This window comes from Ptychodera flava, chromosome 20 (assembly GCF_041260155.1).
Source record: "Ptychodera flava strain L36383 chromosome 20, AS_Pfla_20210202, whole genome shotgun sequence".
Taxonomy (NCBI): domain Eukaryota; kingdom Metazoa; phylum Hemichordata; class Enteropneusta; family Ptychoderidae; genus Ptychodera; species Ptychodera flava.
Window position 1 is genome coordinate 6829380 of NC_091947.1, and position 17787 is coordinate 6847166.

General features: G+C 35.6%; 2 protein-coding genes across 2 annotated transcripts in view; one reads left to right on the forward strand and one right to left on the reverse strand.

Moving 5' to 3' along the window:
- Positions 1-10364, forward strand: part of LOC139119878 (nucleolar complex protein 3 homolog) — a 113599-nt gene extending 103235 nt beyond the window's left edge. The window contains exons 13-17 of the mRNA XM_070683812.1: positions 7136-7317; positions 7632-7760; positions 8583-8680; positions 8874-8961; positions 10069-10364. Of these exons, the coding sequence (XP_070539913.1) occupies positions 7136-7317; positions 7632-7760; positions 8583-8680; positions 8874-8961; positions 10069-10308 (737 nt within the window). The 3' untranslated portion in view covers positions 10309-10364. The remainder of the gene's footprint in view (positions 1-7135; positions 7318-7631; positions 7761-8582; positions 8681-8873; positions 8962-10068) is intronic.
- A 2508-nt stretch (positions 10365-12872) lies between these two features.
- On the reverse strand, positions 12873-17367 carry LOC139119879 (large ribosomal subunit protein mL43-like). Its single transcript, XM_070683813.1, has 3 exons — positions 17137-17367; positions 13890-13999; positions 12873-13474 (listed from the first exon to the last, which is right to left on the reverse strand). The coding sequence occupies exons 1-3, from the start codon at positions 17265-17267 to the stop codon at positions 13188-13190; spliced, it is 528 nt and encodes a 175-aa protein (XP_070539914.1). The 5' UTR covers positions 17268-17367; the 3' UTR covers positions 12873-13187.
- Positions 17368-17787: the final 420 nt, after the last annotated feature.

Genomic DNA, 17787 nt, shown 5'->3' on the forward strand with positions numbered 1-17787 from the left:
ACTATTAGTCTTCAACTTGTTATCTTCCAAATATTCCCAACACTTTCTCTTTGAACACAGCAAAACCAACAAAGTTAGAAATTTTATATGTGATGAACCTAATGAGGTAATGACAAAACTGTAACTTTGAAAAAAAAGTATGTGAAGTGCCATACTCTTCACTTGTTATCTTTCAATAATGTCCAAACAGGTTGTCTTTAAACACAGCAAAACCAATAGAGTTGAGATTTACCATGTGGTGAACCTCTTGAGGTAACTCAATAATTTTTATTTGGAAAAATATGTTAACTTTTCACTTGCTATCTTTTAAACATGCCCAAACAGTTTGACTTTGAACATATCAAAACCAACAGGAGATAGGAATCATAATGTGATTATCTCATGGTGTAACTCAAAAATTATTATTTTTCGGGTAAAAATACATGAAGTACCATATTCTTCGTATACTACATTTGTTAGCTTTCAAAAATGTCCACAGTTTGTCTTTAAACACATCAAAAGAGTTCATAATTTACCATGTGATTAACCTCATGAGGTAACGCCATAATATTAATTCTTGACAAAATGTTTACAGCAGATACCATACACTTCACCTGTTATTTTTCCAAATTTCAAAATCCCACCACTTTGTCTTTGAACACAGCAAAACAACTGAGTTAGGAATTTACCATGTGATAACCTTATTAGGTAACTCAATAATTTTAACTCTGAACTAAAATGTTTACATGAAGTACCATACTTTTCACTCGTTTTTTTTTAAATGTTGTAAAAGTTTGTCGTTGAAAACATCAAAACCAACTTATCTTTTCAAATTTCAGAAGTTCAAATGATTTGTCATTGAACACTGCAAAACCAACAGTGTTAGTAATTTACAACGTGTTGAACCTCATGAGGTTATTCGAAATTTAACTTTGAAAAGAAAATGTTTACCAGCGGCACTATAGTCTTCACTTGTTATCTTCCAAAAAATTACAAACAGTTTGTCTTTGAACACATCAAAACCAATAGAGTTAGGAATTTACCATCTGATATACCTCATGAGGTAACTCCAGAATCCTAAGTTTGAAAAACAAAATATGTGAATACCATCTTCTTCATATTCTACATTTATTATCTTTCAAACTGTCTGAACAGTTCGTCTTCCACAAAGCAAAACCAACAGAGTTAGGAATTAACCATGTGATGAACAAAATGAGGTAACTCCAAAATTTGAATTCTGATTAAATGTTTAAATTAAGTACTGTACTCTTCAATTTTTTCTCTCAAAATTGTTCAAACGCTTTGTCTTTTAACACAGCAAAACCAACGTTTTCAGGAATTTAGCATGTGATGAACCCTCATGTGGTAACTCGCAATTGATAACATAGACAAAAAATATATGATGTACCATACTCTTCACTTTTTTTTTCAAATAGGTTGTCTTTCACATGTAAAACAGTTTTGAGAGTTACATTTAGCCTTATCGAATTCTTGTTCCTTCATTTTTATGTATTAGAGTTCATGGAGTTGATGAAGATTTTATAGCTTACTTTTGCTTTACCAATGTGAGCTTATTGTATAGGCTGAAGTTGGCATCAGTATGTATGTATGTCATGTCTGTCCACTCAAATAATTTGAGAACCGTAGTACCTATAGACTTGATATTTGGAGTGTGAATGCAAGATGTGTAAATGCCCGGATGATATTTTCGTTTTTGGTGATTTCTTCAAAAATATGCAAATTAGATTTTAAAAATGCCATTTTGGTAAAAAGATTCTTCTCTGTTATCGCAAGTCTGACTCATTTGAAACTTGGTATTGAGGTCCCTAGGGGTTACATCAGTCAGACTTGTTCAAATATTGTGATTAAATTGCATAATTGTATTTTTTGGGCAATGTTTCCCATTTTTGTTAAAAAAATCTTCTTACTGAAACCATAATTCCAATTTATTTGAAACTTGGTATGGAGGTTTCTTCGGGTGATCTTAAGTCGGAATTGATGACATTGTGATGAAATTTGCATATTTGTAGTTTTGGGGCAATTTTTCCCATTGTTGGTAAAAAAAAATCATCTCCTCTGAAACTGCACTCTAATTGGTTTTAAGCTTTGTATGTAGGTTCGTAGGGGTAACCTCTGTCATATTTGTTTGAAGTGTGATGAAATTTGCATAATTGTATGTTTGGGCAACTTTCCAATTTGTGGTTTTAAAAGTCTTCTTTGAAACCACTGGTCCAATTCATTTGAAACTTAGTATGGAGGTTCCTAGGGGTGTCATCATTTCAATTGTCCTATATATCACAAAGGGTCTATATTGGTCCCAAGGCCGCTTGTCCACTTAAGTATGTACACTGATAGTTGATAACACCTTCCAATGTGACGTGCCTCCCACGCCCAGTGCCAAGGATAAAAGATATTAAGCTTCCAGGCCAGATGTCATCTTTATCTTATTATAGATATTTATGAATAGTTCAAATCAAATAGTGAACGTTCATCAGTACCCACACTTTGATATGTCTGCAAGAACTTTTCAGGATACAAAAGCTAGGTTGCTGGTTTATATCACTCTCAAATGTACCAATTCAAAACATGTGAGCACAGTGTCCCTGACACTATTTTTTAGTCCCCGCGGACTAAGTCCGGCTGGGACTTATAGATTGGGTCCCGTCCATGTGTGCGTCCGTCCGTCATCAACAGTTTCTCAGACACTGCTTAACCAATTTTGTTCAAACTTGGCACAAAGGCATAGCACTATGACCTACAGATGCACATTGATTTATTTTGCGATACAATCCAATATGGCCACCAGACGGCCATTTTATTAGAATTTTTTCATGTACAAAGCCATAACTCACACATGTTTCAACGGATTTTATTCAAAGTTGGTACAAGGACATTAACCAATGTCATAGATATGCACATCAATTTGTTTTGTGATACGATCCAATATGGCCGCCAGGCGGCCATTTTATTTACGATTTTCCATGTCCTGAACTAAACTAGACATGTATCAAGCAAATTTATTCAAAGTAGGTACAAGGACATTGACTTATAGTATACATATGTACTTCGATATAAATATGTACTTTGATTTGTTTCTCGATATGGTCCGATATGGCCACATGGTGGCAATTTTGTTATGGTTTTTTCATGTCGAGAGCCATGACTTTGGCAAGTCTCAACTGATTTTATTCAAAGTTTCTACCTGGACATTGACTTATGTCATACATATACGTGTTGATTTTTTAAACAGTAAGATCAAATATCGCTGCGTGGCGGCGGTTACGATTTTCTCATGTAGTGAGCCATAACTCAGACATATTTCCACCAGTATCATTCAAAGTTGGTACAAGGACATTGACATATTTCATACATGCTCGTCAATTTGTTTCACATCATGTAGCAGTATCATGTCAATTATTGAAGTTTCATAATTAGGCTGATATGTCAAGAAATACTGCATTAAAGTTCATGAAACTTGTACAGATGTTAAGGTCACATTGCTTTAACAGTGAAAAAGACATTTATCAGTGTCATTTTAATTAGTTTGTAATTGCATATGTAATGAACTTTCCTAATTAGAGTGATATATCCACAGATACAACCTCAAATTAGATGAAACTTGATACAGATGTTGATCTCATAGTGTTGTAAATACTGCATTAAACTTTTATGAAATATGGTACCGGTGATAATCTATTAGTGTTAGAATAGTATGAAAAAATGTTTTGCAACATCCTGTCAACTAATTCCCGGTTGACTCTTTAATGACCTTTGGATAGTGGTCTTCATTGGTTTTATGTTTTTTCATTACCATGGAACTCATTCTTGGCCATTGAGTGCCATCTGTATCAAAGTATTTTTATCACAGGACCTGTAATCAAAGTACCCATTAACAAGTGGGGACTGTGTCATCAACGATGACTTGTTCCAAAACAGAAAAATTACGGCTGTGAAAATTTCTTTCTTCGTCGGCAATTTGCAGTAAAAATATATGATTAATAGTTATTCATGTTTATACCAGTATATCCTGTTATTGTTTTTCAAGTACAGCCAAAAGAAAAGTTGTTTCTCATCCTCATTCATGTCAATATAGATCTGCCAAGTGAACCTTTTATTTCTTCATCTCAAGAGGAAAATTTAAGTGAAAAAAAGCTGTACAGATATCTCACTGTATATTAAGCTGTCAAAATTATGCATTAGTGCACAAAAAATCAAACCACAGAACTGTTGCTGTGCAACAAAATCCCCTCAGGCATCACTGCTGTGCATATATTTCTGCATTCATTCCTATGTTGTTTTCATGCCTTTTGTACGTTCTTGTTGGTTGAAAAATAAAAAAAGTTAGAAAACTATGTTGCTGCATCATTTTTTGCTCACGTGTTCACACGTGAGCATATGGTTTAGCTATGTCTGTCTGTGTGTATACATGATATCTCAAGAACGGCTGAAAAGATTTCAACCAAACTTGGTACACATGTTCAGAACCAAAATGGCTAAAACTTAAAAGGTTTTGATGGGCGTGGTTTTCATGTTAATGAAGCTATCACAGTTTTAATTTTTCTGATACGTGGTTGTGTATGGGAAGCATGATGACTATAGTGTTATACAGCATGATTACTGCACCAATCACCTTGAAACTTACCATGCCAGCTATTATCTGAATAGCAATATAGCTCAAGAAGCATCATGCCAAATAAATTCTTATTGAGAAGTGAGACATTGGGCAGTATCATGTTAATAACAAGCTAATTTGCATATTTAATCAATTTAACAAATTAGCACTGTAAATCAGGAACTTGTACTCTAAACTCCACGAAACTTGCTGGTGCTATTGTTTGTGTACATTTCATAGTTTATAATTAACCTCAAGCAATTTTCATATTTAATGGGATTATGTAATTAGCACTCAAAATCAAAAACCTCTGAACTCCATGAGTTTGTTAGAGATATTATTTGTGTAAATATTAAACTGTAGCTAGAGACTTTGTTACAGGTTTTTATCAACTACAAGCTAATTTGCATATTAAATGGGTTTAAGCAATTACCACTTAAAACCAAGAACCTTTACTCCGAACTCCATTTAACTTGTTTGAGATATTATTTGTGTACTTATTAAACTGTATCAATAGACTTTTCACAGTTTTAATCAAAACCCTTGCTTCTGACGCCATGAACTTCCTGTCGATATTGTTTGTGTACATAGTTAACTATATGAGAGACCTTTCACATTGCAAATCAAGAAAACGCCAGAATATTGTTTGTACTATCTAAAACTGTATGAAGAGACTCTCCAAAGTTTCCTATCAACAAATTTGATATTTTGTATTTGTGATCAAACGTGAGCATTTTCAGTTCATATCTGTTGAAAGATGTCAAGGATGAAACACCTTTTTTTCTGCCAAAGATAACATATCAACTGATATCAAAAATAAGACCAACAAATCATTCATCATGTGTGTAGTTGGTTGCTGTCTAAGGTTGAAGTGACATTTTATTCTTAATCTGGTATGTTCTTGTTAAAACACACAACAAGATCTTACTTTGTACTATAAATACCATGAGTGTATAATGGCCCCACCTTTCCTCTTACAGATACACACACATGGTCTTACTGTGTACTATAAATACCATGAGTGTATAAATGGCCCCACCTTTCCTCTTACAGATACACACACATGGTCTTACTGTGTACTATAAATACCATGAGTGTATAAATGGCCCCACCTTTCCTCTTACAGCTACACACACATGGTTTTAATGTGTACTATAAATACCTTGAGTGTATAAATGGCCCTACTTTTCCTCTTCAAATACACACATATGGTCTTACTGCGTACTATAAATACCATGAGTGTATAAATGTCCCCACTTTTCCTTAAATTCGTTGCATATCACATTCAATTTTGAAATTATAAACTTTTCCTTTTGTTCAACCAATATACCATCATCTCCAGCTTATGATATATATATTTCATAACATCTTAGATACAGTAGAGCATTCGATGCATATGAAGACTTTGAGTGAGACACGGACTGTTAGCACAAAAGTTAGTGAGGCAAGGATTCTAAGAAAGTAGATTGGTGAAATTGGTGATGTACATTGACTAGTCATTGCTGCAGTGCTTTCTTTTCATCTACGTCCCTATGTTCACTCTTCTGACTATATAGAGAAAGGCGGTACTAAGAGACTCCAGGAAAATGATAAAGTAAGAGAGTGGATGACCACCAATCAAGTTCCTAAATATTTTGCCAAGGAAATAGCAACAACAATGGAAGTTGATGTGGTTCTTGTCAAATTTGACATATGCAGAAAAATAAACTCTCAAAGGCCTTACTATGTACTATATTGTAAAATGGCCACACTTTTACTGCTTATGGGGTGCATATAAATCACACCCATCGGATCCATAATTCAGGTCAGCCCAGGATGGCTTCATAAGTCTACACTGCTACAGAAATGTCATTTATGCTTATTTCTAAAAACTTTTATGATTTATGTGTAGTCTGACTGGAATACTTTAGAATTATTTTGTTTTTGTGGTTCTAACACTAAAGCAACATAGGGGTCCCATAAGTGTCATTATAACTGGCGTCTCACAAGTCATAGTACACGTGTATGTGTGTGTGTGTGTGTGTGTGTGTGTGTCAAACACAACATACAAAACTTCAGTGTTTTTACACTATTCTATCTCAAACTCCTGAAAATGTATCTTTCAATTTACTTGGACATGGTTTTGTTCCCTCACATGATACCCCAAGGGTAAGCTAAAATTATTCCACAAAAGAAAGCAGTTTGTGTCTAAGTGAAATCAGATGAAGGTTTATAAACACCCATCAAACAATTTTGCATCTCTTTCTGTTGGTATGAACTAATGATCAGAATAAATCTGTTGGTAATTTTTACGTTTTACTCATTGTCTCCATTCATTCTCTGATATATTAAAATTATAAGAAAAAAAGTGATATATTGAAATTAATTTCCATGACAACGTATTTAATATTATTGTAGTTGGAAGGTTTCTAACTTGAACCCGTAAATCAATGTGCTTCAAATTAGGCCTCATACAAAAGAAAACATTTCCTCTTTGAAAACATGTATCTACAAGATTACACTTAAATTCCTCTCTGGTGTGACAATTTATGTTTTCAATTTCAGAGAAACACATCCAAGATCTACCCATTGCACTGCAGTGTCTTGATGTCATGATAAACAAACGGAAAAAGCAAGTGACTGTCCAAAGAGTCCTAGCATTTGCCAAAAAGCTTGGTAGCCTTTCTTTGCAAGTACCGCCAAACGCTTCGTTGGGTATCCTGGCTGCAGTCAGATCATTTCTACTGGTAAGGCATTTTAGAGTTACTTGTATTCAGTATTGAGGTTCTGCTTTAACTGTTTGAAGTGTGAACAATAAGTATTTGGCAGTGTGTTTGCAGACTTGTGGATTTACTAAATTTGCAAGTATAATTTTGTGAAACAAAAATTTACTATAGGCAATTTGTAAGCAATTTTATTGTCCATGATGCTTCCACATAGATTTCCAGCAGTGATAATTAAGCCCTGTGTAACCCTTCCCCTGTGAGCTGTGCGAACAATTCACACACATGTATTCCCCATTGTTCTAGCAAATCAAAAGTAAGTGTCTATTTTCTTTCAGATGCACACCAAATGTGAAGTGTTACTGGACAATGATACAACCGGTAGTGGTGTCTTCTTACCTGAGTTACAGGAACCTGAACATTGTAATGCTCACAATACTGCACTGTGGGAGCTTTACCTTCTCAGGGTAAGAGGTGACTCATATGTATGATTTTTGACTTGAGATCACCAATTTTTTATGCATGCAAAGGTCATATCATAACATTAGAATAGGTTATGGTAATCCTGCACAAATATACCATACTCAAATGATAGACTAAGCAATCATAAATTGAAAATAGAAACAGGTAGACACAGAAACAGTATTATACACAGAATGTGATCACTTTAGTAATCAAGAAATAGAAGATGAAATGCATTATTTCTTCAGTGCCATAGATATACACAGCAGAGGAATAAACTTATTAATATAATTCAACCCTGAATTTAATTATACGAGTACACAGAACAAATTAATAATAATATATATATAATGAATTCTGAAATAATATACGTACATTTACCTCTAGCAAAATGTATACAAAAATGTATGAACATTAGAGATGAGATGTATATTTCTTAGTATAATATTAATATATAATATGGTTTGCCTTGAATTAAAGTATATGACCTATTCATGCTTTGTTCTTGTACATTTTGTAACACAACATGTAAATTGAGGTAACTGGTGTAAAAGCTCCTAGGACAACTCGCATTGTAAATATAGTGATCACAAAATGATAGCATAGCAGTAGGTCTTCAGTGAGTGGTTTTGCTTGCTGTCTGTAGGAAAATCGATAGTTTAACAATAAACTGTTTTGTTGTGTTATAGTTGTGATTCTGAAAGTATCAAAGTAACAAGTTTCACTTCATAATGATGCTAAACCTTGATGATATAAAAGGAAATATTTCTGCAAGCTACTTTATGTAAATCCATGGTGATATCAACCAATGTAATCTCCTTTTTCAGAGACATTACCATCCTTCAGTCAGACAGTACAGCAGCTTTCTGTGTCGTAATGCAGCTTCTCAAACAAGTGGAAGTGCAAGGCCGGATCTGATAAGGAAGTAAGTTGTAAAATTTGACATCTTGTCAGTAATCAACGTGATAAATTGTAGTTTAGATTTTTTCATACTGGAAGTCTATATCAACTACTTTTAGTAAATTTCTTCTTTTTTTCATTTAGTGTATTTAGTCACAAAAAATTAAAAAAGCCAAAATATGTTAATTCTTCTTCTCTGTATTTACCATGTTTCGCAGATCTCCACTGGAATTGCTTTCAGAGTATGACTCTGCAGATATGACCTTTAATCCTTCTATTCAACCACCAACACAAAAGAAGAAAAACGTGAGTAGAGATGGTATTTGCATGTACTAACTTTGATGACAGATCCATATTTTTATGATGATATTACCATGAAATTCACAGATCATCACTGTTTTAGGATTTTATTTTGAATAAAGGCCTTGATTTGCCATAAATTTTCCCATATTTTCGTGTTGCATGTAGGCTATAACTGAGTCCTGCTTTCCAAAGTATCGGTACCACTGAGTGTATTTATTTCATCAGTTATTTTTTCCCACAGGCATATGTGTGTTAATGTTATGAAACAATGAAAGTCAATCCCCATGTAAGCATATTTTTGATACAACAATGATACCAATTGTCACTGTGTCCGTACGTTGTTCAAATTCTTCACGTCTGATTCTTTACATGTTCCCCTATCTGTGTTGGACAGGATTTGACTTGTGGTAATAATGAGAATACATTGAGAAATAGTAATAAGTTATTTTGACTGAAACGTTGTCATATGAATCAAAACATGCTTACATAAACTTATGAACTCTCAAAAGTGTGAATAGACTTTTGAACTTTGTATGCTTACATAAACATAACAACATAGTTCTAACGTAATTAATCCTTGCCACTATGCTTATTCAAACACTCCATGCCTATAAAAACACACACAATCTTGGCATGAATACTTATTAAATATATCAGTTATTTGTTGTTATGACTGCATACATATTTGCACTTTCATTAGTAATACAATGTACATGATGTGAATATTGTGAGACACTCTTCAGAGTATTACTAACATTAGAGTTTATAACAGCCTACCTAGAAATTTATGTGATATGGTACAATTTTAGTTTGGCATAAGACTTACAAAAAGTTCCCGTTCTTCAACTTCTTGATAAAATAATTGATTTTATAAGTTCATTCACTTGACGAATTGTCAGTTTTGATTTTGATGTATTATGAGATTGTGCTCAGGTTGAAGTGCAAATACATTAAAGACCTATTGATATAAAAAAAAGTTTGAAAATGGTTTCGCACAGAAAATGTATCCCTTTTGATATTATGCACAGATGAGATGAATCCATCTATACTGTGAAATGCAATGCAGAGAACTCTTTGTGGACTGATATGATCAAACATTTTCTTTGACAGATGGCCATTGTTGAGAAGCCGTACCTTCAAAGTCAAATCCAGGAAGAAGTTAATAAAGCCATTAATGATGGTGTCCATGAACTGGACTCCATTGACTTTTGTAAAAGCTTACCAAATCTGAAGCTTTTAAAATCATCCAAAGGACAACTAGCCAAGACATCCAAGGAAAGAACTTTTGGCAAATCAGTTTCGAAGAAATCACACACAGTGCTTAAAAATAAGAGGAAATTTAAGAGATAAAACTTTTTTCATTCAGAGTTAATAAATTTAAAATGCTGTTTTTATTGTCACGAAAAGCTGGTGTTTTGTGAATGCTTTGGCATGTGTGTTGTTGTTCATTGTATGAGGTTTCATTGTAGGAGGTTTGTATTCAGGCCAAATATTGACCAATTTGACGTGCATTTCCTTTAAATCTCTCAATCTAACAGCCGAGTTGAGTGCAGTGCATCTCACTGATTGTATGGGCTTTGAAAGTGTTGACATGTTTGTCTTCAGTGACCAATATGTATCAATCATATTAGTAACAGTGGGGGAAATTAAAAATATAGCTGCCATAATTTCATCGTCAGAGCAAATATACCTTTATTTCGTGGTTTTAATACTGTGAAGAGTTCAGTTTCTGAAAACAGACTGTACAACAGAATTTGTCTCACAATAGAGAAGTACATTATCATACTGTGTTTGTATTGTGTTCACAAAGCAAGCATATTTCAAATTTCCATAATGAACTTGGCAGCTGTGAATTGTATGGATGCAACACAGTTCATCATTAAAATACCAAAATTTCTTCATGCATTGTTTTGAGTAACAATGAGAGGGTAAACGTCTCTATAATTGCATGCAATAGTGAGATTATTGAATGAAACCTAGCATGGAAATATGACTAGCGCCCTCAGTGGTCATTGTGTGACTTTGATAAGAGCAGCTGGCAGAAGGTAGCTTGCCATCACAGCATTTGTTCAAGCTTGAAAGTTACACAAATGTCAGCCAGACCATGGATTGAACTTCTCCACTAAAGACAAAGTCTCAGCAGACATATTTTAGCATACACTCCAATATTTTTGAAATGCATCAAGAAGGTTTGGTTTGGAGGAAATTTTGGTCAAAATGATGCCGAAATCAAGCCTGTGATTCCTTGGCCTTTTGTATTTTGAAAATAAAGTACTTTGTCAAGGCTTACAAACAAATGCATGCAGAAATTTAACAATTTTTGATGGTTGATTGATCACCAATAGAGTGTAACATGCAGAGTATTTTACATTTTTTGTTGGTTGATCACCAAGAGTGTAATTCATAGGTGCAGTGTTGCAGCCAGGACATGCCCTTGCAATAATGTCCCCAAAACGGAACCTGTTGTCCCGCATTCTCGCGTACTGTGGGTCAACTCGGGCGTAATCATGAGTCAACTGAGTTGGTGTAGTCTGAAAGTAATATCTGTTACTGATGATTACGTTTGTTTTGCATGATTATTTTGAGGCTTATATTTATGTACTCTTGGAGCTATGATTCAAAGTAATTAGAACGCTGCACTTAATATCATAACTTGCTGAGCTCTGATAAGCATCAGATATGGTATACTTGCATGAAATTCAAGCATAGCGACGTAGTCTCCATAACTTTACTTTTTCTGTGTGAAACTAATTTTACAAAATAATGTAAAATTTGATTGAAAAATGCCGCATTTTGTCTGCAAAATGTACAAAATGTCCCCAAAAATATATGATAGTGGGACACCGTGTCCCCGGATTTAAATTTCCTGACAGCAACACTGTAGGTGTACCCAATCCTACTGGTAGTACTCTTTAATTAACCTTGTTGTCAGGTGTTCACTCAAATCAGGACTTTTAAAGGGTTTGGCATAACCTAAAAATACTGCAATTATACGGTGTCGCTCAAATTAGATCAGATTAGATCTGTTCAGTGCAGGAAAATTCTACGTTGATGTTATGACAATGATTTCTGCACAGTACAACCAGAAAAACAACAAGAAATATTTAAACCAGAAAAACAAGAATGACAAAAGTAAATAAGGTCTGAAACTTTAGGTACTGGAGGTCAACTTTAGCAACATGCATAGCAGAGAATGTTTCAACCATGGATGTACAAAAATAGACATCCATGGTTTGAGCAGGTCTGTTAGTATGTAACAGTTCATAAACAATGACAGGAAAGGACTAATAAGCTGTTTCAGTTACTGCCACCACTCCCACACATAGGTACCCTGCATACCCTGCATACAAATAGGTTAAAGGTCAAAAACCTCTTACTCAGATATGTGGGCTGTTTCAGTTACTGCCACCACTCCTGCTAATTTGCAGGATTTCCCCTTTTTCTTACCTCATTTGCATATTTTTGACACTGACATGTTCATTTGAAAAACGTCACATCTCAACCCTTGCATCTACCTGTCCACCAAATACTGAGATGGTAGCTTTGACAGAATGTGAGCCTTTGCGTGTGACGGACATACATACATACAGACATACAGACGCCATCGACTCACCATATAAGCTCTTTTTGGTATTTATATAAATACCAAATATGAGCAAAAAACTTAACGGGATTATAGATGGTCATTGAAGAGTGTTGAAGAGTGTCAAAAAGTATCATGACAAGGGAAAGTGATTTGTGTGGTGATGACCGGAATTGAAAACTGGAAAGTGGTTAAATTTTTTCTTCAAATGCTCATACGAATCGAATGAGTATGGCAAATGGAGAAGAAATTTCAATGTTGCTTGCCAAAGGGACATCTCATCAATTACATTGGATTTGTACAATTAATTAACACAAGGTTAAAATCTTCATTAATTTAAAAGATTACTTTATTTGCATGCATGATGTATCTGTGCCAAACACTGTTCACCAACTGTTACAAAATAAAGTGTGAGCTTTGGAGTACCAGTACTTGTCTTAAAAGTCTGGCTGACATTATCTTCACCCATAATGCCTCTCTCCCTGATCAGAAACCTGGTTACACTTTCCTACACACCACACAGGGGTAATGCTGACCTCCAGGCCTCTGAAAGAATCTTGAACATATTCACAAGTGTAAGTGAGTGTTCTTTCAGCGGAACCTGTAGGGTGCACATTTCAAATAGTGTTCACGTCCAGCTCTACAGCTAATTATTACTTGTGTTGTCTTCGTTTGGTTCTTCTAATCTCAGTGTAGGTTTTCTCTCTGCATATTTCCATGTTGGATTCTTTGTTGGAAATGTCTCTATGTTAAGATGTGACGCTTTGTTAGTGAATGGATTCCACAGTCCCTGTATAGTGGGATTGTCCGTATGCATTGGCTTTCGCATCCTGACAACATCCAAACCTGACTGGGCTCGAAGCAGCTCCACTTTTGTCTTGATCTCATCTTTGGACATTTTCAGTGCTTCTACCTTCCTAAGGTTACCATTTACTGTAATTTTAGAACCAAAAAATGTAGGATGCTTAACAATGCAATTACTACATGTGGGAAAAGAATGAATGGTGAAAATCCTTTTGGCTCTCAGTGATAATGAAAAAACAAGCAACTGTGTTCTTTTCATGGATGCCAAAGTGCTGCAATTGTTTGGAGACGAAGAAAGAAAGTATGGCTTGCTTTGAAAGTTATTACAATGAGATAATTTAGAAATTAAATAGACAAGGAAACTAAACAATCCATGGGAGAATATGACATGCTCTGAAGCAGTTTTAAGATGTAATTAACCTTTGGTAAGAAATTAAGAAAATTTGTCTTTAAATGCCTCAAGATCATTCCTCTTCCCTTGTAATACAGCAAAAAATCAGTGTAATCCTTGCAAAAAAAAACTTCATGAAGTCAATATACTTACAATACTCTGCAACTAGTGTCGGCTGAGCATACTTTTGATGAGGTTGAACATAAACCACAACGCCAGGATTCTTCCTTGCGAAGTCTACGAGGTCATTTTCAATGTAGTCCCTGTGTATTTGTGAAACAAAGAAACTGATTATTACAAGTGTTGTAAATTTGGTTATTAACCGTAAAGGAGTTGTACTAGAAGTAGCACAGTTGCTGTTGATAAGCGGGATTGCTATCCCCTAAGGCTGCATTCACAAACACCTTGGGTGCACCCTTCGGACGCAAGTTTTTGGGTATATTAAAAAATTTATTGATGATCCAAGCAGCCACCTTGAGGCAAAAGATTTCGGTTATCATGATTTCTAGTTACCTAACCTCTCTGTTGTGCAAAACTGTCAACTATAATGACTAAAAGTTTCAACTTAACCTTTCAATAACAATTTGGGAGATTACTTATTTGATAACATTCACCCATTGACAATACATTGGGTTTAGGTCAGTGTCAAAAGTTCATGTCGCTGTGTGAACATTTCTATTTTTTGAGGACTTTGACAGAATATAAACTATTTGGAATAGTGCATAGTGTCATTAATAACACCTGGAAGCTTCAGGTCAAACAACCTTTGAATACCAATTTGGGAGATGATGACCTATGTGTTATTCATAGTTTTCTCTTAGCCTACAATGTAGTGAATCAACATTTTCAGTGAAATTCCAAAATCAAATTTCTTGCATACACATGCACGTGTAACCACCTTAGTCTCATCAAGTACATTAATATCAATTATCAAAGGTCTATAAATACACAGATTTAGCTAGTTTTGTATTGTAAAAAACTTATTAATTTCCTCAATGTATAGTGGATCAACATTTTGGTGAAATTCCAGCCTCACATTTCATGCACACACATGGACTTGTAACCACCCTGGTCTAATTAAGTAAATTAACATCAAAAACCAAGTGTACATACATACACAGATTTATTAAGTTTTGTATCGTTAAACAATTATTCATAGTTTCCTCATAGACTACAATGTATGGTGGATCAACATTTTCGGCGAAATTCCAAAATCAAATTTCTTGTACACATATGCACATGTAACCACCTTCTTCTAATCAAGTACAATTATGTTAATTATTCAGGGTCCATATATGCACAAATATTGCAAGTTTTAAATTTGGAAAAAATTATTCAGAGTTTTGTCATAGACTTCAATGTATAATTGATCAACATTTTTCTTGTACATGTGCACTTGTAAACACTGTCACACCATGCTAATCAAGTACTTTTATATCAGTTATAAAACGTCTAAGATGAGCAGATATTGTTAGTTTTATATTGGAAAATACACATTCCCATGTATAGAACGTACCGTGAATTAACATTATCGATGAAATCCAACAATCAAAATATTTGTACATACATTCACTTTTTACCTGCCACTTCAAGCACAGTACATTTACATGAATAATCACACATCTAATACTATAAATGTAGAGATGTAGCTAGATTTTATGGGCAAAATTTTAATAGTTTGGCCGATAGACTCAGGTTGATATTTTTGGACGAAGCACTATATCGGCCATATTTTGCCTTCCCTTGAAGGGGGAGAGACTTCAAAATGATAGCAAGTTAGAAGGGGGGGACTTGAACGCATTGCGAGTTTGTTTGTAGGGGGAATATTTGAAAAAAGGCCGAGGCTATTGACACGCGCGTGTCAATAGCCAAGTTGTCTATTGCCACGCGCGTGGTAATGGACAACCTGGCTATTGCCACGCGCGTGGCAATAGACAACCTAGCTATTGCCACGCCATGGTTTTGAACGATAATTCTGAGATGTTTTTCTGACCTATAATTGACTTTCTCAATGTTTCATGTCCTGAATCCATATTTTTTGCTGATAATTCGGTAAATGTTCTGAAACAAACGTAATCTGTTGCTCTGCATCAGAAGTAAAACATGACCGACCGTCATCACGTCTGATGAAAACGCGCAACGTACTACATCCATTCATCTCAGAGTCATCGTCATCGTTTCAGTCGTTTGTCATCAGCGATCTTTGCCTCGCACATGTTGTCAGGGAAAAAGAACGATTCGCAAAGTTTTTGGGACTAATCTTTATTGTCGTTGCCAACCTGGAGCTCGACCATTCACTTCACATAGCTACGCGTAGTGTGGCTTCAACCGGGGGCTTCAATCGGCTTCAATCATGCTTGGCATAACTTGTGTTACATGAAAAATGAGCGCCTACCGTGACGGCCTAGCGCCTCCAGAGTGAAACTGAAAGACTAAACTTCTTCTCTCACAAATGTCAACCAGTCGTCCAACCAGTTTCTTTATACAAAATCAAAAAATTAAAACCAGGAGTCACTGTAAAAAGTTTTGTACCACAGAAAAATACAAAACATTCACTGGGGCCTCCATTCGAAAGTTCTGACGTCGCATGACGCGATGACGTCTCTGACAGATAGGTCACGTGGTCAAAGGTCATAGACAGACGTTTGCAGCAGGTCAGGTTGGTTTTCTCGCCCCCGAAACATTTTCTCTTAGGTTAAAATGAGTAAATTTTGAGTTGCTTTCCTGACAAGTTATTTTTAAATGGTATCTTTTGTCATGATGCATGAATGAGCATGCAGTATACTGTCAATCGCAGGGCTTGCATTCAATCACAGAGACTGCCCACCGACCGCGGTCGTCCCAGCTTCGTCGACCATCAGACCATGGAGGTAGCAGAGATCAGACAACTTCCCGAGCGCAAGGTGAATCGTGGCAGAAATATACAATTACACTTACTTGAGCCAATTTCTACGCCAACTGGGAAAAGTTTACTTGAATCAGTTGACAAAATCTGTCTCCGAAAAAATCTTAGCGTGTCAATAGCCACCTTGTCTATTGCCACGCGCGTGGCAATAGCCAACTTGGCTATTGCCACGCGCGTGGTAATAGCTTCAATCCCCCTCCCCCAGGTGTTTGTGAATGCAGCATGAAACCCCTCCCCGTCTGAGTCAGCTCTCCTTTTACCGAATTGTCACGAATGTTTGCTGCCAATGCCATTCGTAGTGTCACTCCCTCTCCCTTGCACCGTGCTGAGCACGATACTCTTGACAAACGCAGTTACGGGTAGGTGCCAATGGGATTTTCACAGCGGATGTTGTCCAAGTGCTGAGGGGTACCCTACTCCTCAACGAAACAAGGGCCTCGGGGACGGATGCGATCGATTGCAGCATGATGTGAAACTATATCATATGGACATTACCTTACACCTCGACTTTGCCCGCTGTGCTTGCAAAATTGAAATGTTATCCTTTTAAGTTGACAAATATATCTACCAACGCCATTTTGTAGGACGCTTCGAAGAAAAGCGCTTGGTTGGGACCTAGACGTCATGTTTGGTAAAAAACGTATCTCGCAGTAAGTAGTACTGTACAGCACACAGAGGAATGGAAGCTTACAAAAAAAATACAAAAAGCACGATTAGAAGCAGCAAAGTGTGCGCATGCGTGCATCCTCGTACGCGGATGTCATTTGAAAGATCAAAGCAACGTGCTTCTTGAGATACTTGTTTTGTACCTCTAGAACCACAATCGTAGTGAAATCCACATGTGATCGTATCGTCCGTGCTCTCTGTTTCCAAATACGACTGGTGCTTCTTGCGAGACATATTTCGTATCCTTAGAAGCACACTGTAAAAAGACATGAAAATAAAGAAATTGCACCATTTTAACCACTTTACTCAAAAGCCCTTTTTTTCCACATTAAATTATGACTGGTGCTTCTTGCGAGACATATTTTGTATCCTTAGAAGCACATTGTTAAAAAACATGAAAATATAAAGAAATTGCACCATTTTAACTTAACTTATTGATGAAATTATTTCACGTTTTATGAAGCAATTGTGACTTACTTC